Raw genomic sequence first — 22,035 nt, forward strand, 5'->3', positions numbered from 1 at the left:
CATCAAATGATAGCTTACGAGTTTGGACATTCTGTAGGCTCATACAGCAAACGATGCTATTAATTCATCGACATACTAGTACATGAACGGGATGACTCAAGATCTTGTGACAATAAACAAAAAAGGCTTCATCAACTTTCCAAGAACAGATCCAAGCTGCCCACCAATGGGCTTTTCCAACTTTTGTATGCTGGCAACGCGCTCCTTTGGGCAAGTAATCCAAGGGCAAGTCCACCCATCAGATCAGCTCGGCCGCGGCGCCGCCAATGGCCAGCTTGCCCGTCTCCTTAACCTTGGTCTGGAACGTGACCTTCTTGCCGTCCCTCCACATCTCCGTCACGAGCGTCTGGCCGGGCAGGACGACGCCGGCGAACCGGACCTTGATGTTCTTGATGGGGCCGAACTTCTCGTACACGGCCTTGCCGGCCATGCCGAAGAAGCACAGGCCGTGCAGGATGGGCGCCTTGAAGCCGCCAACCTTGGCGAAGGCGGGGTCGACGTGGAGAGGGCTGAGGGGTGGGGGAAAAAAAGCGTTCCGAGTTAGCGAGTGTCGTCTTCCGTCTATTTATCGATCTGTACTTACTTGTAGTCACCGCTCAGGCGGTACACGCACGCCTGCTCCTCGGTCGTCTTCTCCTCGACAACAACGTCGGGCATGCGCTGGGGCGGCGCGTGGGTGGCCGTGGAGGCGCCCCTGTCTGCGCCCTTCTTGGGCCCGCCGAAGCCGCCGCAGCCGCGAAGGAAGACGGTGGACTCGTTGTAGAAGACCTCCTCGCCCGTCTCGGTGTTGACCGTCGAGACGCCGCTCTTGAGCACGGCGGCGTTGCCCTTATCCACCACCTCGAGCAGGCGGCCGTACGACGTCAGGCGGGCCGAGGTCGGGATTGGGTACTTCTTGACCTCGAGGAACTGCTCGCCGTGCAGCAGCATCATGGGGTTGAAGTTGGGCACCACCTCGTCAAACGTGAAGGGCATCTCGGCGTCGAACTGCGGGATCACACCGAACGTCGGCAGCACCTGGAACTCGTCGGCGCCCTCGCTATTTTGCGAAAATACATTAGCACGTTGCGCCGTGGTTTCCGCCGGCTGGCCGCTGGGATGGCTTGAGGTGACAAGCGCACTCACAAGACATATTTCAGGTCCGTCTTCTTGGCACCGATTCCCAGGTTGTACAGGATCGAGTCACGGTCTGTGTAGCGGAACTCGGTGCCCTTGGGCTCGGCCTTCTTGGCCCGCTCAATGGCCTCGAGGTGCTGGTTGCCGGCCGGGGACGAAGCGCTCTAATTGGCAGATAGATGGGTCTCGAGTCAACAATGGCAAGCTCTCAATTGTCTTCACAACCTCTATCCTAAAAGCGCACTCCAAAAGCAAGACATTGAATCGCCAGGAAAGATGCGAGACACATCATGAACAGAGAACCCAACCCGAGATAGAAGAAATGCGTTCCGCTCATACCTTGTTGCCAGACTTGTTGTCCATGTTCGCCATGATCTTGCCAACACTGTCCTGGGTCTTGACCGGGTGGTCGGCCCTGCCATCGTCGAAGTCGCAAATCTTGGCGAAGCTCTTGGCCACAGCCTCGGGGGTGAGCTTGACGTCAACAGGGAAGCCGACACCGCCGCTGCGCTGCCACCTGGTCTGACCCTGCCAGCCGCTGCCGACCTCGTACAGACCGCCAGTGGGGTCCTTGGGGATCTTGTCGCTGCAGAGCGCCAGGACCAGGGGCGCGATGTACTCGGGCTTGAACGCCTGTACAAGCTCCTCAGGGAGGATCGTCTTGGTCATGGCGGTGCCGGCGTTGGGTGCGATGGTGTTGACGTAGATGTTGTACTTGGCGCCCTCGAGCGCGAGAGCCCTGGAGAAACCAAGGATTGCGCATTTCTATTGGAGACATCACATTGTTAGTTAATTGCTCGCTCATCGAATGTCCGTATTGCTAAACACGGATTTAGCATCTGGTAACTTACAGCCGCAGCGTAGTTGGCCTGTCCAAAGTTACCATAGATACCGCTCGTCGAGGTGGTGTTGACAACCCGGCCGTACTTCTGCTTCAGGAAGTATGGCCAGGCGGCCTTGGTCACCTTGTAGGTGCCACGGACATGGACGTTCATGACAGGGTCCCACAGGCTGTCATCCATGTTGGTGAAGGCCTTGTCCCGCAGGATACCGGCGTTGTTGATGACGATATCGACGCGGCCAAAAGCGTCGATGGCAGCCTTGACGACGGCATCGCCGTCCTCAGCAGACGCCTTGACACCCACGGCCTTGCCACCCATGGCCTTGATCTCGTTGACGACGGTGTCTGGGTTCATCAGGTCGTTGACCACAACAGAGGCGCCGCCCTTGGCAAAGGCCAAGCAGTAGGCGCGGCCGATGCCAGCACCGCCGCCGGTAACAAGGGCAACGCGGCCCTTGAAGTCAACAGGCTCGCCCTTGTCGTTGGGACCCAGCTTGACCGACTCCTCGAGCAGGGTGACGAAGTCGTTGGGGCCCGAGGGGTACTGGGGCTTGGAGAAGTCGGTGACCTTGTTCCAGCCCCTGATAACGGCGCCGGGGGTGTAGCTCTCGTCACACTTGAGCAGCAGGCCGCTCGAGCGCTCCCACCGCAGCTTGGCGGCATGGCCACCGCCAACCTCGAAGATAGAGCCCGTCTCTGACGTGTTGCTCTTGTGGGTCAGGACAGCCACCAGAGGAACGACCCACTCGGGCTTCATCAGCTCCAGCACGTCGGGCGGCATGATGGTCTCGGTCATGCGGCTGGCGGCAACGGGAGCGATGACGTTGGCCAGGATGCCGTACTTGACGCCCTCCTTGGCCAGGGTCTCGGTGAAGCCGACCATGGCAAGCTTGGCGGCCGAGTAGTTGGCCTGGCCAAAGTTGCCGAACAGGCCGGCGGCCGAGGCCGTGTTGATGACGCGGCCGTATTTTTGTTTCCTGAAGTGCGGCCAGGCGGCGCGGGCGCACTTGTACGAGCCCTTGACGTGGACCTTGAAGATCAGATCCCAGTCGGCATCCTTCATGTTCTTGAAGCTGATGTCGCGGAGGATGCCGGCGTTGTTGATCAGGATATCGACGCGGCCGAAGGACTTGATGGCCGTCTCGATAATCTTGTCGCCCTCCTCGACCGAGTTGTAGTTTGCCACAGCCTTGCCGCCCGCGGCCTTGATCTCGTTCACCACAACATCGGCAGCCTGTAAAAAGACACATGCGAACCGGCAGTTAGCATCGAGGGCTCGCGTACCATTCCGCAGCAATACCAGATCATGCACTCACCCTAGTAGAGTTGCCCTCGCCCTTGAACGAGCCGCCAAGGTCGTTGACGACGACGCTAGCTCCCCTGCTTCCGAAGAAGGTCGCGTAGGCCTTGCCCAGACCACCGCCGGCGCCAGTGACGACGACAACCTGGCCGTCAAAGCGCAGCTCTTCGGCCATTGTGAGTGTGTGGTTCCGTTGCGACGGCGACTGAGGGTGTGGTGAGGAGGGAGCAGCGGCTGGGGAAGTATCGTCACAAGGAGGTCGGATAGAAGAGTTTAATTGTTCTCAGGACCCGTCCTCGAATGGCGGTGGGCGGGTTGTGTGGTCTTGTAGGAGTCGCGGGCTTGTCGGGAAATGGGAGGGAGAGGGCGAAGCTTGTGAAAGAATCGAGCGAGGTGTTGTATTTGACAGCTCGACGCTGAAGCGCAGGTGACAGGCACTTGGTTCGGCAAATCGGGGGTGAAGCTGCGTTGAGCCGAGGCTTCCCCAGACCGGACCCAGCCGCTCCAACGACCGCCCCACAGGCCCCAGCGCCGAGCAGAGGCTGGGGCGCTAGTCGAATCTGGGGGGGTGAGGCAGGAAGCCGTCGGCGCAGAGCTGAGAATTCACATGCCAGCTCCGACTGCCCAAGTCAGAGTACTGCTGGCTGGGGCAAAGAGCTGACAGGTCTGGCCGCTTCGCGTTACACAGTAAGAGATGGTGTCTGCGCAGCCGGGCAAGACAAAGGTCACGAGGCCGGCCATCAGCACAGAGAAGACGACCACCAGGATGAAACGTGATGTGGAAAATCAATAACCCGTGTGAAGCTTCCACGTCGATGCAATTTCCCTTTTTGCGTTTCGCTTGCGCTCTTTTAACCCAAACCGTGCTGGCCGGCGCTCGCATACGTCACTCGGGAGGATGCGCCCGATCCTGGGGAGCCGATTGGATCTGAGCCGCAGCCGAGCGTGCGCCCGTCGAATGATGCAAGCAGAGAGGGCGAAACAGCAGAATTGAGCTCGATAGCAACCGCCCACCGCGACGCGCCCCACCCATGCCGTGAGCGCCGGACTGCTGGAACGGCAATTAATGGTAATGGCATTGAGGGCCGTGCGACTCCGTCTCGGGCTTGACACACCTACCTAAACGCCGCGCCGCCGCCGCCGCCGAGGCCCCAGCAGCAGCAGCATTACCAGCAAGTAAAAGGGGGCAATGTCAGCCATAATATCGTCGGTCACGCCCGACGCGCCCCTGCAGTCCCGCATAGTGGACGACAAGTCCCCCATATGCATCCCCTTCATCCTGGACCGCCTCGCAGCCTGGCGCAAGGAGCGGGACGGCGCCGGCGGTAGCCAGGCCAGGCCCTTCATAATCGGCCTAAACGGCGTCCAGGGCGTGGGAAAGACCACGCTGGTCAAGGCCCTAGCCGAGACGCTGCAGCGGCGCGAGATGCTGCGGACCCTGGTCGTCAGCATAGACGACTTTTACCTGACGCACTCGGCCCAGCTCGCCCTGGCCGAGGCGCACCCGGACAACTCGCTAGTGCAGTACAGGGGAGAGCCGGGTACGTAGGGGTGTGCGTGTGCGTGCTATCTGCCCTTTGCCATGCGGGCCTGGGAAGGGTGAGAGAGAAGGGAAATACAGTACACAACCGAGGTCATTTAGCCATCCCGACGGAGTAAATATGTACAAAAAAGATCTCTAACACGCCATTTGAAGGCACGCACGACATTGACCTCCTCTCGACCTTCTTCGCCGCCATCCGCGAGGGCCGCCCGACCAAGGTGCCGGCCTACGACAAGGCCGCCTTCAACGGCCTCGGCGACCGCGTGCCCGAGTCGCAGTGGCAGGCCGTCAACGACCCAGCCTCGGGCGACCCGCCCGTCCAGGTCGTCATCGTCGAGGGCTGGTGCGTCGGCTTCCGCGCTCTGCCAGACGCCGAGGTCGAGGCCCGGTGGCGCGCCGGCGGCGCGCGGACGCTGCACCTGCACCGACTCGAGCACCTGCGGCTCGTCAACGACTGCCTGCGCCGCTACGACGCCGCCCTGACCGACGCGCTCGACGCGTTCGTGCACGTCGACGCCGAGGACCTGGCCCACGTCTACGCCTGGCGCCTCGAGCAGGAGGCGCAACTGCGCCGCGAGAGGGGCGGCGCCGGCATGTCGGACGAGCAGGTCGTCCGCTTCGTCGACGCCTATTACCCGGCCTACGAGCTCTTCTCCGACGGCGTCAGAGCCGGCGTCCTGCTCCCCCGCCGGCCCGGCTTCCAGCTGAGGTTGGTGGTGGATAAGGACAGGCGGGTCAAGGAGTCAATTGTGCTGTGAAGGGGCAGAGAGACGATTGCGGATGGCTCATTTCCTTGTTTCCTGCTAGCTCGACTATTTTCCTGCAATGTGTAAAAGCACATGACGTCCCAGTATACCTCGTCAGCCCAAGAAGCAAGCCGGCTGACATGCTCCCATTAGTGCCAGATAATCCTTGCCACCGAAATCACCCCTGAAGTGCAGCAAGCCCGTGATACCTGCTCCAAGCTATCATGCCGTAAAATGGTGTCCCCAATCATAAAGCTGCAATGCTACCCTCTAGCCTTGGCTTTTGTCCACCTTTATAGCTGGTCATATATCGTCGTTAGGTGAGTAAACAGGGAGGGAAAACAGGAGAAGAGAAGACATAGAGAATAGACATGTGGGAGTTGCCGACTGATTTTCTCGCCGGACTCCCCCAAGAGTTGCCTTGGTCATTCTTTGGTATGGACAACAAAGCAAAATCAAACCCGACCAAGGCGCAGTGCCAGATTCGGCAGGGTATTACAGTTCCACCTCCTTCCCCTTCATCATAACCTCGCCCTCCTGCTTGAGGCTGAAGAGAGTTCGGTCGATGTACTCCATCTTGCCCCTTATCAGCTCCTCGCGCGCCGAGACTTGTTCCTCGAACTGGGCCGTGATTTTGCGCTTGCCGCGGCGGGCCTTCTTGATCTTGCCGACAACCTCGCCGAACCGCTCCAGGAACCAGTCGCCGCACTCATCCCACTCCGCTACCGAGACCTGGCTAAAGAACTGATGCTGCGCGTTCTCGTCCTGGTCCTGGTAGTGCTCCAATCTCTCGGTCAGGCTATCACCCGACGATGGCTGCTTTGCCGGTTGCGCCGTGGTCGTCGCCGGGTCGTGGTCGAAGGGCTCGGATCGCAGCTCCGAGTAGCTCATGCGATGGAGCATGTGGTCGTCATAATCCAAACTCATGCGGCGTTTCTTTGCTGGCGGCTGCGGGGCCAACTTCCCGTGGTTGCTGTTCGCGCGCGTGGTAGGGACGGGCCGGACGCCGTTCACGACCTGGGCAGCCGGCGGGGGCTGTCTGGTCTTGGAGGTGGCCTTGGTGGGGCTAGCGGGCAGCTGTCCGTTCGGGGGACGCGGATTCAGCGTCACAGTTGCCTCCTCGCCTTGGGATGGCGGGTCGCTCATGTTGTCGTCGTCCTCGGGCGCTGTCCTCTGGGCCGGCGGGTCGATGCCGTAGAAGTGCGTAGAGCGCTGGTGGACTAGGCCCCTGGTATCAGAGTCCATTCTAAATCGTCCGATATCCTCGCGGCCCCTATTGTACGGCTCTGGAGAGCCGTTGAAGCGGCGGTCTTGGCGTGAATACACCGAGCCCGCCCTCTTGTCCCTGCTGTCTTGGGTGTCTCGGCTGGCGTCTCTGTTGTGTCTGATGGACAGCTTGCTGTGCTTCAGTGGATGCTCCAGTTTCTTGGGCGTTGTTTCGTGATCCGTGTTGTCAGCGTAAGGGTCCTCGACAGGGTGACCTGTCTCCACGAGGATGCCACTTTGCACGCTGCTATCCAAGGTGGTCACGCTGGGGCCAGGGCCGCGGGTGTGGTCATTGACTTTAAGGAGGCCGCCGTCGCCAAAGACGAAGGGCGGGCGGTCCAGTTCACTTGTTGACGGGTGCTGCACCTTGGCAGGCTCGCTCTTCACAGGCTGCGACCGACGTGGAGGAGCCGGGAGAGCAGAAGTGGGAGGGGGGCGCGGCTCATAGGCCACCACCGCAGGCCTGCGGATATGTCCCGTCACAGAGTGGGCGTCGCTCTCCAGAAGCGAATTTACGGTAGAGTCCTCCCATGCGTCGTGCTGCCCTCGGGCCGCCGCGGTAGCGTTGGCATCGGGTGGGGGTGCATGGATACGGGATCCGTCCGAGTTTGCACGCTGGTGTAGCCCGAAAGAATGGGTGGTAGCAGGCGCCGATACGGGCTGGTTCAATGTGTGTCGAGCCAATTTCGGAATGGGGAGTTTGGCAGACTCGAATGTTGTCTGCCTGGATACTGCGCGCGGAGGCGAAAAGTGCGCTGGTGCCAAGGCGCGCTGCTGATGGGGTTGGTTCCGTTGTGGTTGGACTTGCTGCTGCTGTTGCTGCTGCTGCTGCTGTTGTTGTGTGCGTGGCGGCGTTGGCTGTGGCGGCAGCTGTTTGTGCTGCAGGTGCTGCGACTGCTGTGACTGCTGTTGCTGCCGCTGCCGCATCTGTTGGTTATGCGCCTCCTGCGTCATGTCGTGGCTCACGGCCCGTGGGCTCCCTGGGGCGCTGTTCCCCTTAGGGTCAGGACGTCGGATGTAGTTCAGCATCTTGGTGGCTGGGGAGGGCATCACGACTGGTGGGCGGCGGCGTTTCTCAGGCGTGGTGGCCACGCGGAGCGCCTCTGCTGGCGTCTTGCAAAAGCGTTTGTTTACCCTCACGATTCGCAGTGCGGGCTCGCGGGGTGAAACCAGGGCTCTGGCCGGTAGCGACGGCGATCACCAGTCCAGGGAGTCAGAGGACGACATGTGGATGGTGATGCTTCAGGAGCGGGTCGGCATGTCGTATTTCCTTCTTATGTGTGGAAGGATGGGGGGAGTGCATGCGCAGTTGGGCTCAAACAGGCCGTCTTTGTCCTGCCGCCGACACGGAGAATTGGGTCGAGATGGATGCCTCCCGCTCTGGGGAAGTCGAGCCTGCCTGAGGAGGGGAGGGCAGGCAAGGAGGATACAAACGGGGAGAGGGGGCTGGTCGCCGCCGAAGCACGGGAGCCAAGCCGTCGTGGCTCCCAAGAAGCAATCAGCGATCAGGTTGAGACTCTCAAAATCAGGTGAGCTGCAGCCAGGGGAGGAAGCCGCGGGCAGGGGTTGATTGACGGGCCAAAGATCAGTCAATTGCAGCGAGTTCAGTTGATGGGGCTTGAGCTCGACGCATGCGTCTGGCTGTGCAGCTCAGCGTCGCAAGGGCTGGACGTGTTGACTGGCCAGCGCGCCCACCCATGACAACCAGGCTGCAGGCAGGTGGGGGCCCGCTCTGGCCAGCAACCCAGCCTGGACTGCGCGCCACTCAGAGGCTCCAATTGTCGCCAACTGCCCCCCACCAGCGACGTCGGCTCTTGTATGACAGGCTGCTTCAACTTTGGGCCCAACGCCGCATCCTCCAGCCATTTGTGGGCTACAGCTCCAATCAAGGATGCCCGAGACGTCAACGTTAGGGGTATGGGGGCCGACAGCTGCATGCGCGCCGCATCTGATTGGCAAATTGGCCCCAAAAACAACCCTTTGGATCGCTCGCCAACGGCTGCTGCAGTCCTGCATGCAACCCGACCTGTCCCACCTCCTTGCTCAAGGCCCGGGACTGCCCAGACCTCGCGGCGGGCTCGTGGCCTCTGCTGGGGCCCGGCTGATAACTGGCGGCGCCAGACTGTGGCGCTCCTCCCGTCGGACGGGCTCCTGGCCTCCCGCCTCCAGGCCGGGGGAACAAGGTTCGTTGGGCCGTCATACATTATCGGAAGCCTCCCAGTCGCCAGATCTGCAGACGGCCACTCGTAAGCGCAGGCGTTGCACAGATGCCAGGCGCCAGGACGCCGGCCTCGATTCTGGAAGCAACTCGACTGGCTGGCTCTGGCGCAGTGCAGCCTGGCTCTGGCCATGCTCCTCGGGCTGCCAGGCCGACTGTGCAAGGGGACAAGGCGACAAATGCACTATCGCCCGACGCCCACCGGTTTGCTTTTTTTCCGCTGTGCTTCTTGATGGATAATAGGACGGGGCGAAGGCGCGACCTTGCATAGTCGTTTTATTCGCGCGGGGAAGAGGTGAGGCTTCTTTGCCCAGTCGCCGATCCGACACATTCGCCCGAGCAAAGGATTGTACACCGGTCAATCATATGATGCAAAATCATACGAGAGATACTTCCTTGCTCCCGCTCATCCAGTAGCAAATCGGGGACGTCTTTAGTGTCGATAGAAAATGGTCTCGCCATAGAAGCTTACAGATAGGAAACATGACCTCTTGGGTTCTTTTTCTTTTGCCTGCCCTATGTCGCTTCCGGCCCCCACATTTGTATGGTGGGGTGCCTGCCCGTCCGACGGCCCTCCGATCAGTGCTGGATTTCAAATCATCGATTTCTACCCCCTCCTCGATGGTGCTTTAGCCGTTGAAGAAAACCAGAGGCCGCACCAAGCCCGTAAATTGAAGCGCAGAGACCATAGAGAGCTGGCCAGCAAGCACCCAGCGAGCTCTCGGAGATGTCGCCCACACTCGAAGCACCCGAGCCGGTCCAGGATGTTCTAGCCAACCCACTCAAGGCCAAGCCTCAGCTCGTTGCGCCGGAACCGGAGCACTGCCCGGGGCCCGAGTCCGAGAAGGCCGGGACGGCCGACTCGTGCGCCGGCTGCCCGAACCAGCAGATCTGCGCGTCGGCGCCCAAGGGCCCGGACCCCGACATACCCCTCATCTCGGCCCGGCTCTCGGGCGTGCGGCACAAGATCCTCGTGCTGAGCGGCAAGGGCGGCGTGGGCAAGTCGACCTTCACCAGCCTCCTGGCACGCGCCTTCGCGACGAACCCGGACAGCAGCGTCGGCATCATGGACACGGACATTTGCGGCCCCAGCATCCCCAAGATGATGGGCGCCGAGGCCGAGACGATCCACATCAGCGGCGCGGGCTGGTCGCCCGTCTACGTCATGGACAACCTGGGCGTCATGAGCATACAGTTCATGCTCCCCAACCGCGACGACGCCATCATCTGGCGGGGCCCCAAGAAGAACGGCCTCATCAAGCAGTTCCTCAAGGACGTCGAGTGGGGCGATCTGGACTTCCTCCTCGTCGACACCCCGCCCGGCACCAGCGACGAGCACCTGAGCGTCAATACCTTCCTTCGGGAGAGCGGCATCGACGGCGCCGTCGTCGTCACCACCCCCCAGGAGGTCGCCCTGCTGGACGTCCGGAAGGAGATTGACTTTTGCCGCAAGGCCGGCATCAGGGTGCTGGGCCTTGTCGAAAACATGAGCGGTTTCGTCTGCCCCGGCTGCAAGTACGAGAGCCAGATTTTCCGTGCCACGACCGGCGGCGGCCGGGCCTTAGCCAAGGAGATGGGCATACGTTTTCTCGGGTCTGTTCCGCTGGATCCGCAGATCGGCATGGCTTGCGACTACGGGGAGAGCTTCTTCGACAGTTTCCCGGACAGCCCGACCTGTGCTTCATTGGAGAGGGTTGTGAGGGAGCTTGCCGAGGAGCTCGGACTGGCCCCTGATAGTATCCTCCCTCCCAAAGCATGAAGGGAACAGGGCAAGCGAAAGGCTCGAATGCAGCAGATGGAATATCAACACGCAAGCTCTGTGAAGATCTAAGGAGGCAACAACAACAGGCCCGTTATGCTCGGGCGTTTCTCTGGAGATCCAGACCAGCCAAACCACCGCTTTCCCCGGCCGATAAAGAGCACCCTAGCTCGAGAAAGGCTCGAATCTCCTTTCCAGCGAGACACGCATTCTCTCGCCAGAGCACGAGACTGACATCCCTCATTCCGTGGCGAGCTTCGCCGGAATCTCCTCGAGATCATCGGTAGATTCGATATCAATGATCTTGCCAACCTCGCTCGTGTTCCTCATGAGCTCCTTGGCGCCGGCGTAAAGCATGCGGAGCTCGCTATTGCAAGTGATGGGCAGATAGTACAACATGACATACGGCACCGACAGCCGCCCAGACGGCTAGAGGCACACATCGCGGCGACGTTAGCACAGAGTTGCGCAGCCGGTGGGAATTCTGCGTTCGACACAACAAAGACGTGTGCGAGGGAAGAGAAATCGACCCAGTCTTACAAGGGTGACGGGATAACTCAGCAGGACGAAACGCGGGGAGTGGTCCGGAAGATCATCGCCCAGCTCGTCCAGGCTCTTGTATACAGTCTGGTCGGGGTCTTGGTGGATCTCGTGCGTGCTCTTGTCGATGAGATCTGGTTCAAGGAGCAGTTACAGTTAGATGAGCTGTGCAGGACGTGACCGAAACGAAGCAGGGAAGTTGGAAAGAGGGCACGACACTCGAAGGGATATGCCAGGTCAGACTACCATTGGCCATAATGCCAGCCGGATGTAACGCTAGGAAACACATGTCCGAGGTCTGCACATACATATGACGGCCTGGGGGTCTTTTGCCCTGGACGTCCCCAGTCTGAACTTGCGCAGGTGGTCCTTGCTCTCCTGGGAGAAGGTGTACAGCCTGGATTCGGAACTCTAAGCGGATTCGGGGGGTTAGTAGCTGCGACGTCGATCCATCGAGAGAGGTGTCGTCAGCACCAGGGGGGCCAGGGAGGTGGTACCATGGTGAGGGCGGCCGCTGGATGAAAGATCCTTGGCAAGAACGCGGGGGCGCGATGAGTGCAAGCAAGGCAGTTTATCTAGTCGTTTGACAAAAACAACCTCGGGGGTATTAAGGGGGGCGCGATCTGATGCGGATAGCAGATTCTGGCGTCGAGCTTGGTCGGTCGCGGGCAGTCCGTCCATTCCACGTCGAGGCCAGGGTGCCAGCTTACCCCGCGGCCGCCTCGTGCCCCACTCAATGACAACATCCGTCTGGCTGGTGCAGTTGGAAGCTTGACGCAGCCGCCCGAGAGCTCCGAGTGCGGGCTCCATCCATCGACGTACGTCCATTGCTGGGCCAGCTTTCCGCCAACGCCATATCCCGCTTCAGATCCAAATAACAGGCAAGGTATCTGGATAATCGACTCTTCGGTAGGTCTGCCAGCCAGCCATCGGACCCCTCCCCTCCCACACTCGAAACGCAGGAACGGACCAGATACTTCATCTTACTTGGGCCGGCTTGAACCCGGTATGCCAAACGGCGGCTTGGTCATATGCTGACTTTCCGGCCTTGGGGGAGAATATCCCCCAACGCTGCCGACTTCAGGCGTCACCCAATCACCGGCGACTCTGTAGCGGTTTTGCCCTGCCGTGTTAATGTACGCCCGCCTGTCACAGGCAGCAAAGCATCTTTCTGGACCCCGACCCGGCACCGCACCCTGGGCCCTCGGCTTCGCCAGGAGGGGCGCCATGGCATCCGCCGACGAGCGCAACTTGCGCACCATCCACACGGCGGCGTGCCTTATTATCGGAGACGAGGTACTTAACGGCAAGGTACGTACGATCTTCATGTTGGGCCACACAAGAAACCTTGCGCTAACTGCTACCAACATCAAGATTGTTGATGTAAGCTCGCCAAGACGGCCATCAAATCTATCGAGCCTCCCAGGAGCTCACCTCCGCTGATACCACAAACCCTGTAGACCAATTCGGCCTATGTAGCCAAATGGTGTTTCCAGCTGGGCATCGACCTGAAGCGGATTGAGGTGATTGAGGATGATGAGTCGGAAATCATGGAGGCCGTCCGCCGCATGAGCGACCGATATGATTTTGTTGTCACCAGGTGAGCCTCAGCTTATGACAACTGCAATTTCGAGAATATGGAACTAATCGGGTTCAATAACAAAGCGGCGGCATTGGCCCAACGTAAGTAGCAAACAATGCGTTGGGGGCTGAAGGAAGACGTGACCTCGGCCGGATGCAATGCCCCTCTGCCCGTCTTTACCTACCTTTCTGACGCTGTCCGAGGGCCTCGGCAGACACGACGACATCACGTACCAGTCGATAGCCAAGGCCTTTGAGTTGCCGCTCGTCCTGCACCAAGGGGCCTACGAGCGCATGAAGCGGCTCGCGCGGCCGCACCCCTCGCAGCCCGACTTCAACTGGGACGTGGAGTCTCCGGCCAAGACGGCCAAGCTGAGGATGGTGGAGGTGCCGACGGACGAGACCCGCGACATGGACAAGCAGTTCCTCTTCCTCCAGGAGGACCTCTGGGTCCCCGTCTGCGTCGTGAATGGCAACATCCACATCCTGCCCGGCGTTCCCAAGTTGTGTAAGAATTTGAAGCCCTGCCCCTTTGGGAAGTTTGCTCCACCCATCGGCTTTGGGAACTCGGCATACGCCATTTTTCGGGGGTGTTTTTACTAAGCTCTTCTCTCCGACTGGGCAGTCACACGTCTTATAGATGGACTCAAGCCGGTCATCATGCCGCGGCTGGTGGACCCCGAAGCCAAGGGCATCTGCCGGATCATGATCTCGACGCCCATGGCCGAGAGCGCCGTGGCCCCTTACCTCACCGAGCTGGCGGCCCGCGTCGAGCCGAGGGGCGTCAAGGTCGGGAGCTACCCGAGGTGGGAAAAGAAGCGGAACACGGTCACGCTCGTTGGCAAGTGAGTCATGATACCTGCACATATCTCTCCTACGCAGTGCAAGAGAAAAAAAAAGATCTCTGCTCACGCTTTTTTTTTTTTTTTTTTGGGACAATGACGACAGAGACAAGGACTTCATCGAGACCCTGGTCCCGGAAGTTGTCGAGAACGTCAAGGGCAAGGTCGTCACTGTGGAGGGAGAGGACGACGACCCGGACGACAAGGATGAGCCCTTTTCTCAGTAAGGACGCAAGAACAGATGAGGGAGGGATGGAGGGAATAAGGTGGGGATGGCAGGCATTGCCTCGGTAACAGATTCTGAGAGCCCGAGTTGACCGATATTTCGCGTCAGTCTTCTCTTTTGACATCAAGAGTCATGTATGTACATGTGTTGAAGAGGGAAGCACCAGCCTGACCATGTCCTCGTGCACGGTGCATAGGTGGATACTACCTCGATGGAGCCCGCGATGGCCGCACGCACGAGGCGTGCGGGAATGCAGTGGGGATCCCTTTTTGCCTGCAGAGCGATCGTCCATCTCGCGTTTTCTCTCTTTTGGGATGGGCGGCGGATGAATGACACGAGCGGTGACGAGCCCTTGCTTCTCTTCGACAACGAACCGCAGCGGGCTTTTCTTCTCACCCAACCACACAAGAAACGCCCCACCAGGTAGTCGCGAGGCACGCAGCGCGATTGACAGCCCAACAGGACCTAGACAAGGGCAGAGCTGCAATCAAGATCAACGAGCTTGATGGGACCCCACCCCTCGATAGCCCCCAAAAGCCAAGCCTGGGCGTCAAATTTTCTAGAAGGCCTGGCGGAACGCCATGCCCCAGGGGCAAGGGCAAGAAAAGGAGATTGATCTCACCAGGCGGGCGGGCCGTCACTCTTCGATCCTTATCGTTTTACCCACGAGGCTTGGGCGGGAGAATCTTCATTCTCGCTGCGTGCTGCCCGCGCTGAACGATGAGACTTTGGCAAGGAAAAAAAGGAAAAGAAACAAAAAGCAGACAGCATCAAATTACCAAACTAGTGCTGTGATGATATTGAGTCTGCAGTTCGTCAAAGTCGCCGTCTTTATCATCTCCGCGCACTTGTGCCACAGTATCACCAGGATCCACCGAGATCGACCGATACAAGTCCCCCCCCCCTTCATCCTCTCCTTCCCTTTCCTACCACTTTTCTGTTCGTTATCTCGAGCTTTTCCGACTGCAGCCCAGGGTGTGGGTGGGTTCCGGCCTTGGCAACGCAGACGTGGGATGGAAAGCAACGGCCATGCGCCTTTGTCCGACAAAAAGGTTCGCTGCCGGAATGGCTAGGTCGCACCAAGGCGACGTCCTACGACTTCCACCGCGCGATCGAGCCGGGCTTTCGGCTGGCGGTGCGCTAATGACAATATTAAAATGGTCTGAGAGGGCCCGGCAGCCCCGTTATCTCCCACGCCTCGGAGCACATGTGCCGGAACATGGGCATCGCATGCCCGCTGCCGCTAATATCGATAGCCAGCTGATCCCAACTCGTCCTAGCCTAGTGGGGGACGGCGGCATGGTTACATGACAGCCAGCCCGTTCAAACCGGCGCCCCATATCTTGCTGTTGCTGTCCAAAGCGGTGCGCTCCCCGCAAAAATGTCGGGCTTTGCAGTGGGTTTCGGGGGTTTTTGAGTGGAGAATGCCATTTCGCTGAAGGAAAAGATTCCACGGTTTAATCCCCTTTTGAAATTTCGGTGTGGGGAAGTGGAAGCCAAGTCTTGAAGCAAAATCTAACCCCAAATGTGCTAGATGGCTGGGAGAAAGGAAGGACCAGGGGGAAACGTCAGGAGGATGGGAGCGGCCTGTGCTGGCACTGGCAAGCACAACGCCACTCGAATCGAATCTCGTTTCAAAGAAAGTGATGCAGTCAAGACTCCTCGCTCAGAAATGGCACCTTGAACTGGCCAGGGACCGTTTTGGCCAGGTTTGCACCCGGCTTTGATGAAGCAAAATGTTGACGAAGCTGGAGAGGGCTGGATGAATACCACACAGATGGCTGACTAAACACCAGACCCTGTCGCTATAACGAAAAGTGGCGGGTGTTAAACAAAACGATGAGGGAGGGTCAAGAAAAAAAAAAGCAACGGATAAAAGCAAACATGGAGCTCTGGCCCCTTTGCCCCCCAGCATGATACCGGTAGGAATCTGACAAAGCAAGGCAGAACGTCTGTTCATCAATCGCGTGTGGCTGACAGGAGGACCGCCATGTCGATATCACGATCCTAGCCGCTGGCCACAAGAGTTCGGGGGCGCCTCCTGTTGGCCGGAATCGCTTGGTAATACCACAGACCAGGTCAGACAGGGGCCGAAGTGGTGTCTAGGCTGCCGGCGCCAATCCTCGTTTCCGCCAGAGAAAGACGGCGGCGAGCGCCAGGGAAAGCTCGGTCCTACTAGCTCGTCCACTCGATGTTTGCTTCTTATTTCTGTCGCCGCATGAGCGAAGCGAAACGTTTAGGTCTGAGCTAAGCTGGATAGGGCGGGAAAGAGTTGATGTGACGGCGGGCGAGACAGAGCAGGAGAGCAGAAGGTCAGAGGTCAGAGGTCGACAGCCAAACGCCGTGCTTCTCGCCCCGACGCACAGCGAGCGACCCATCTGGGCGAACTACAGCGGTACCTGCATTGGGTGCGCGATGTGGAGGCGGTGGGACGCGAATGGATGATCAGGTCGTGGACTGGTCACAACAGCTCGTTTCCTCGCTTCTTACAGGTGGCAGGTGCAACCCGAGCCGCCGATCGGATGCACCCTCGGTCAGGTTGCAAGCCAGCCGAGGTCTTTTTTCTGTTGCGAGCACAAAGAGATAAAAAAACAAAAAAAAACAACAGGCAAGACAAACTCCGGGCTCGGGATCGCGCAGTCGGAGGGGCCTGATAATTCGTGCTGGCTGGCCGCACGTGTGATACAAGAGCCCTTGCAAGCCAGGGCACCACCACCGCCGAACCCGTATGCGCGGGATGGACATGCTTGGGACTTCGTACCGCTGACATGCAGTAGCATACGATGGTCTTTGGGGGAGAGACCCGACCGCGTGCGTTGGTGTGGGATGTACGGACATGCAGCTTGACGACAACCGGCTACTCTCCCAATGCGGCTTGTTGGTGCGCGATAACTCACGGAAGTGAATCGCAGGATGGGGAGAGAGGCCCGAGTTGGTGGGCCTGTGCAGGGGACAGGCGACCAGCCCAGAGGAAAAAAAGCAAGCACGAAAGGGAGGTCCGACGAGCCAATAAGGAGACCTGATCTGGCCCTCTTGCCCCTCTTTCCGCGGCGTCCATCTCAGTGTGGGATGGCAGGCAGGCACATTGTGTGATGTCCAGAATGGATGCTGGGATTGGGTTTTCATCGCGGCTTTCGATTGGGGAGGCGCGGCCGGATGTTTGGAGGGTTGGCTCCTGCCCCAAGAGGCAGATCACGCATCCGCAACCTGGTAGTAGACGGTTCTAAAACCTGCCCGGCCCGATTCTATTGCTGCTGATGCCGCCCTTGTCAACTGCCGCAACGCGGAGGGAGAGAGAAAGCGAGCAGAGCCAGCCGGTGGCCCGCCCACACCCTTTGCATGCAACTTATGCGCTGCATTTTTGGCTGCATGCTGCTAGCAGGATGTGTCTGTGCTTGCTGCTGCCGCTGGGGTCATCCATGTGTTCTGCTTTTGGTAGGGTACATAGGTACCTTGTAGGTAGCATCTGTGCCTGTGTGTCTCTGCCTCTGACCTCTGGTGCTGCCTCCCCTTTTTCTGGGCTGGGGCGACGGGGAACTTGTTTTTCGAGGTTCCCGGCAGCACGTGCCCAAGGATCCAAGGCAACCCTTCTGCTACCTGACCCCGCCAGCCTGGGTTGCGTGACTGCTGCATCCATGGAGAGCCGTCTGCTCTAGGAGCCCAGGCTGGGCTGGGGTGTGCTGAGCCTGCTGAGCCGTTAGAGCTGGATGCGGCTGCTGCCCGTGTTTGTCGTGGATGATGACAAATGGCCGCAAGCAGGCCGTGGCTGAGTCCTTTGTGCCTCTCCCCTATTTTCAGGTGTACCTCGTCTAACTGGTCCTAGTATTGCCGGGCAGGGAGTGGAGGAACCAGCGCCGCAAGGTGCAGACAGGTGGGTTCAGTTCAATTGGTATTGAATCGCCTTGGCCCTGTACCTCGTGGTACTTGGACCTTCCAGAGTCCTGGGCGTCGGCGTGCTGGGCTGTTTTGTTCCATTTGATTTTATTCCCCATGATTATTGCTCCTAATCCAATTATTATCCTTCGCGGGCCACCGGTTCCTAATTGGTCGCTCATCCGTTGCCCACTCACTGCCTTGCAAACAAGCAGGCTCACGGACTTGGACATCTCGATTCCTTGTGGTCCTGCTCAAGCGTTCCTGTGCGCCCGGTCTGTCTGTCCATCTGTCGGTTCCCACTGCCCGTCTGCCTGTCATTGCCGCTCCTCTCCCGCTCTCGTCGTGTGCCCGCTCCAGCATTCCTCTTCGCGCCCCGTCGAGTTTAGTTAGCCTTCAGGGATTCCGCAAATCAGTTGCTCCGCTGATTTGACCAACTGGACCCATCGGGCGAGCGCCGGGGCCCAGACAAGCCAGAAACTCGCCGCGGCACACCCCCTGCGCGTCCACCTCTGCCCCCTGTCCTGCCGGGCACCTACACCTACCTTTTTAGGGAGAAGGAGCCAGACGTCTTTTCTTTTGCACCAGGAAGCTGCGGCTGCTGTTTTGACCCTCTTCCCACTCCTTTTCCCGCCTGCAGCCCATCCTTGAGATCGGCTTGCTTGATCTTCAACCCCATCGGCCTCAATCAACAAACCTCTGCCTGTTCTTTCACACCCTTCCCCGACCTCGCGCCCCGACTGCAAAGGCAAGCCGACAGAACAGCTTCCCTTTCTCGATCGTCGACGCCCTCGTACGCACTTGGATCATCGCGCCGCGTCTTCAGCGTAGCGCCGCCGGCGAGTCAACTCGATCATCATGGCCCAGTCAAAGGTACGCTCCTCAACTCGGCGTTCCCGATGCACCTCCGAACGCCCTGCAATTGGGATCGCGCCGCAATTCTCGCCACTAAACGGCGCTTTCCTTGGCCCCTTTTCGACAGTTTTGCCATCGTCTCTTGGACCTCCCAGCTAACCAAAGCCATCATTTTTTCGCGAGCAACAGTTTCTTCGAGAGTACAAGCTGGTAGTGGTTGGAGGAGGTGGTGTCGGTAAATCGTGCTTGACGATCCAGCTTATCCAGAGCCACTTCGTCGACGAGTATGATCCGACCATAGAAGGTCAGTCACCGATGCCGCCACCGGCACTTGTCCGAATCCGCGACACGGCAGACGGCCGTTTGCTCCAAACCGCCTGAAACTGACCCTTGGATGCTTTGTCGTCTGTGCAGATTCGTACCGCAAGCAGTGCGTCATCGACGATGAGGTCGCGCTGCTAGACGTACTCGACACGGCGGGCCAGGAGGAGTACTCGGCGATGCGCGAACAATACATGAGGACGGGCGAGGGTTTCCTACTCGTTTACTCCATCACCTCGCGCCAGAGCTTTGACGAGATCACAACATTCCAGCAACAGATCCTGAGAGTCAAGGACAAGGATTACTTCCCCATGGTTGTTGTCGGCAACAAGTGCGATCTCGAGGCCGAGCGGGAGGTTACGAGACAAGGTATGTTGTGCCTCTTTGCTTACTCAATACACACCAAAGTGTGCGTCTAGAGGCTGACCGGCATTGTTCTACCCTGATTTCTAGAGGGTGAGGCACTGGCAAGGTCTTTCAACTGCAAGTTCATCGAGACGTCGGCCAAGTCTCGCATCAACGTGGATAAGGCGTTTTACGACATTGTTCGTGAGATCCGCAGGTACAACCGCGAGATGCAAGGCTACTCGACCGGCAGCGGAACATCGAACGCGGGTGGCCCCATCAACAAGATGGAAGTCAACGACAACGACGCCGAGGCAGGGTGCTGCGCCAAGTGTGTGCTGATGTAGAGAAAGGTGCAAAGAACAAAAGCAACGCCCATTTTCCGAGCTCGACGACCGACGACGAGGATGAGGAAAGAAGCGACACACCAAAAGGGGTGAGGCCCGTGGCACAATGATTGAGGCGCATCCTTGGGATGCAGCCGCCACCCGAGCCTGAGTGTCGAGGATGGACCTTTTCTTCCCTTTTGAATGCGGACCTGCCCTGTCTCCGGAAAAGCGGCAGTACGGCGGTCCCTTTCCCTCAGTTCATCGCTGAGGATACATTACAACACAACCCGTTTGGTTCAAACAAGGGAACAGGAAGTTGCATGGATTCTGGAGTCGAGGTTGTTTTTTTTCTCGCTTTTTTTCTCCCTCTATTACTCTTTTAAACCCATCCCCTTGTCACCAACGCATTAGCGACTCGGCCGCACCCGGTTATTGGCCCGCCGCCGCTTGTTGAATCGGCTCCAGGTGACCAGAAGGCTCTCGTCTTTTCACTTTCATCTTCCTCTATTCCCATCCATGGCGGTGTGCCCCATGGCCTTGAGCTATGCCGTCGCACCCCCAGGCGGTGCTTCTCCCAGTTACATCTTGTTCCTCTAGTACTTAGTTTTGACTGCTGTTTGAATGGGTTCGTGTTTTGCTTGTGGACTTGAACTTTCGTCCTTCCCATACCCCGTCGTGGCGTTTCTGCCTGTCTCTTGCCGTGTTTTCATTTGTGTTGTTTGTTTTTGGCTTCAGAGTCGTAGTATAGTTCTCGGAAGCTGTAGCACATTGTATTGAATTCTTAACATGTCCATCGTAGTCCTTCCTTGCCCGAGTCCTCAGGCTCCTCTTCTCTTCGAGGTCACGTGCGTGCATCAGATCAGTTCGATGTTGTTTCCGCCAAGACCATTGTACGAATGCGGAAACGAGGGACAGTGGTTATTGAGACACAACACAAGTCCGAGAAGGCTTTGGAATGGAATTCTTTCACCACGACAGCCGAAGACTGACGGCCATTGTTCGGACTGTAACTGAGCCACATCGGCCTGAAGGGTATTTCTCACAACTATCCGTTTTCAACTTTGCTGTCCACCGCTTAACACCCAACAAAGACAGATCACGATGGGCATCAGGGAGAGCGTCTGAGCTGGCCGGAATGGTCATGGCGTGACGACGGATGCGGACATGGCGATGAAGGCTCTGTACTATGAGGTGCCAGAACAAAGGACATCTCTGTCAGCGCACCATGCCCGCCTTGAACTTATACCGCTGCCTCTGGCTCGTGGTCCCCCCCTCCATTCCCGTCATGTTCTTCTCCCAAGATCAACGCTTTCTCTGGTTGATATATTGCCTCTGCCCAAATCTGCAAGGGCTGGAGAGCATCGGTCCGGCCACGCCACACGGCACGAGGACCGACGTTGAGTAACATCACTCCCGCGCCCTCCGCACAAACCTCTCCCCTATATAACCAAACCGAACTCTCGTTCTCTCATCGCACCCACCGCGCACGCCCGTCGACAAACCATGGCGGACCGTCCGAGGTGCGAGCGGTGCACGGTGCGCAACCTCGACTGCACCGGGGGCAACCACGTCTTTGGGGTTCCGTGCCTTCCGTGCCATGGCCGGGCCGTTCGCTGCTCCTTCAGCGCAGAGTACGCCCGTCGACAAGCCATGGCGGACCGTCCAAGGTGCGAGCGGTGCACGGTGCGCAACCTCGACTGCACCGGAGGCAACCCGGCCTTCGGGGTTCGGTGCCTTCCGTGCAGCAATGGCGGGTTCGCTCGCTGCACCTTCAGCGCGGCCCTGCCCCCGCCCCTAGCCCTGCCCCCAGGCCCGGGCCCGGGCCCGGTCGGCAGGAAGCGAGGCTTCGCCGCGGCGGTGGGGGGTGACGACGACAACCACGATGAAGGCGCACCCCTCGCTGGCGGCGCCAGGGGGAAGCGGCGCCGGGTCTTGGAGGCCCCCGCTTCCGCCGCCGGTGCCCGCCCTGCCAGAGCCCCTCCAGCCGCAGCCCCTGTTATTGCCGGCGCGGCCGGTGGTGGAGCAATGGCGGCGGCGGCTCCTGCGGCGGCTCCGGCTCCCCTGGCGGGCGGGCGCAGGAGCCGCCGGGTCTTGGGGACCCCCGTTTACGCCTCCGTTGCTCGCCCTGCCGTGGCCCCCCGTTTGAACGTGGCCGCCGCGGCCCCTAACATAGCCCCTTTAGTCCCCGCTGCGCCTGCCAGGGCTGGTCCAGTCGCTGGAGTCGCAGCCCCTGTTATAGCCGGTGCGGCCGGTGGCGTGGTGGCGGCGGCGGCTCCTGCAGCGGCTCCGGCCGCCGGCCCGGCCCCTAACATGGCCCCTTTAGCCCCCGCTGCG

At 59.4% G+C, this 22,035-nt stretch overlaps 7 protein-coding genes across 7 annotated transcripts; 5 read left to right on the plus strand and 2 right to left on the minus strand.

The window, feature by feature from the left end:
- Window positions 1-16: 16 nt before the first annotated feature.
- Window positions 17-4,150, minus strand: GGTG_07827 (peroxisomal hydratase-dehydrogenase-epimerase). Its single transcript, XM_009225657.1, has 6 exons — window positions 3,274-4,150; window positions 1,968-3,191; window positions 1,456-1,881; window positions 1,126-1,280; window positions 584-1,039; window positions 17-509 (listed from the first exon to the last, which is right to left on the minus strand). Exons 1-6 carry the CDS (start codon window positions 3,430-3,432, stop codon window positions 239-241), a joined length of 2,691 nt encoding a protein of 896 aa, XP_009223921.1. The 5' UTR covers window positions 3,433-4,150; the 3' UTR covers window positions 17-238.
- On the plus strand, window positions 4,036-6,283 carry GGTG_07828 (hypothetical protein). Its single transcript, XM_009225658.1, has 3 exons — window positions 4,036-4,798; window positions 4,954-5,866; window positions 5,997-6,283. The coding sequence occupies exons 1-2, from the start codon at window positions 4,447-4,449 to the stop codon at window positions 5,556-5,558; spliced, it is 957 nt and encodes a 318-aa protein (XP_009223922.1). The 5' UTR covers window positions 4,036-4,446; the 3' UTR covers window positions 5,559-5,866; window positions 5,997-6,283.
- On the minus strand, window positions 5,520-9,519 carry GGTG_07829 (hypothetical protein). The gene has a single exon (XM_009225659.1). It carries the CDS (start codon window positions 7,860-7,862, stop codon window positions 6,042-6,044), a length of 1,821 nt encoding a protein of 606 aa, XP_009223923.1. The 5' UTR covers window positions 7,863-9,519; the 3' UTR covers window positions 5,520-6,041.
- A 69-nt stretch (window positions 9,520-9,588) lies between these two features.
- Window positions 9,589-12,073, plus strand: GGTG_07830 (cytosolic Fe-S cluster assembly factor NBP35). Its single transcript, XM_009225660.1, has one exon. The coding sequence runs from the start codon at window positions 9,758-9,760 to the stop codon at window positions 10,787-10,789; it is 1,032 nt and encodes a 343-aa protein (XP_009223924.1). The 5' UTR covers window positions 9,589-9,757; the 3' UTR covers window positions 10,790-12,073.
- An 8-nt stretch (window positions 12,074-12,081) lies between these two features.
- GGTG_07831 (molybdopterin binding domain-containing protein) lies at window positions 12,082-14,863 on the plus strand. Its single transcript, XM_009225661.1, has 8 exons — window positions 12,082-12,238; window positions 12,414-12,640; window positions 12,704-12,712; window positions 12,790-12,929; window positions 12,995-13,012; window positions 13,126-13,418; window positions 13,536-13,755; window positions 13,859-14,863. The coding sequence occupies exons 2-8, from the start codon at window positions 12,464-12,466 to the stop codon at window positions 13,977-13,979; spliced, it is 978 nt and encodes a 325-aa protein (XP_009223925.1). The 5' UTR covers window positions 12,082-12,238; window positions 12,414-12,463; the 3' UTR covers window positions 13,980-14,863.
- A 3,376-nt stretch (window positions 14,864-18,239) lies between these two features.
- GGTG_07832 (Ras-like protein) lies at window positions 18,240-20,541 on the plus strand. The gene is made up of 4 exons (XM_009225662.1): window positions 18,240-18,724; window positions 18,896-19,010; window positions 19,121-19,396; window positions 19,481-20,541. Exons 1-4 carry the CDS (start codon window positions 18,710-18,712, stop codon window positions 19,717-19,719), a joined length of 645 nt encoding a protein of 214 aa, XP_009223926.1. The 5' UTR covers window positions 18,240-18,709; the 3' UTR covers window positions 19,720-20,541.
- A 663-nt stretch (window positions 20,542-21,204) lies between these two features.
- On the plus strand, window positions 21,205-21,940 carry GGTG_07833 (hypothetical protein; the record flags this gene model as incomplete). Its single annotated transcript, XM_009225663.1, has 2 exons — window positions 21,205-21,816; window positions 21,884-21,940. 2 exons carry the CDS (start codon window positions 21,205-21,207, stop codon window positions 21,938-21,940), a joined length of 669 nt encoding a protein of 222 aa, XP_009223927.1.
- Between the last annotated feature and the right edge of the window lie 95 nt (window positions 21,941-22,035).

This window comes from Gaeumannomyces tritici, assembly GCF_000145635.1.
Source record: "Gaeumannomyces tritici R3-111a-1 unplaced genomic scaffold supercont2.4, whole genome shotgun sequence".
Classification (NCBI taxonomy): domain Eukaryota; kingdom Fungi; phylum Ascomycota; class Sordariomycetes; order Magnaporthales; family Magnaporthaceae; genus Gaeumannomyces; species Gaeumannomyces tritici.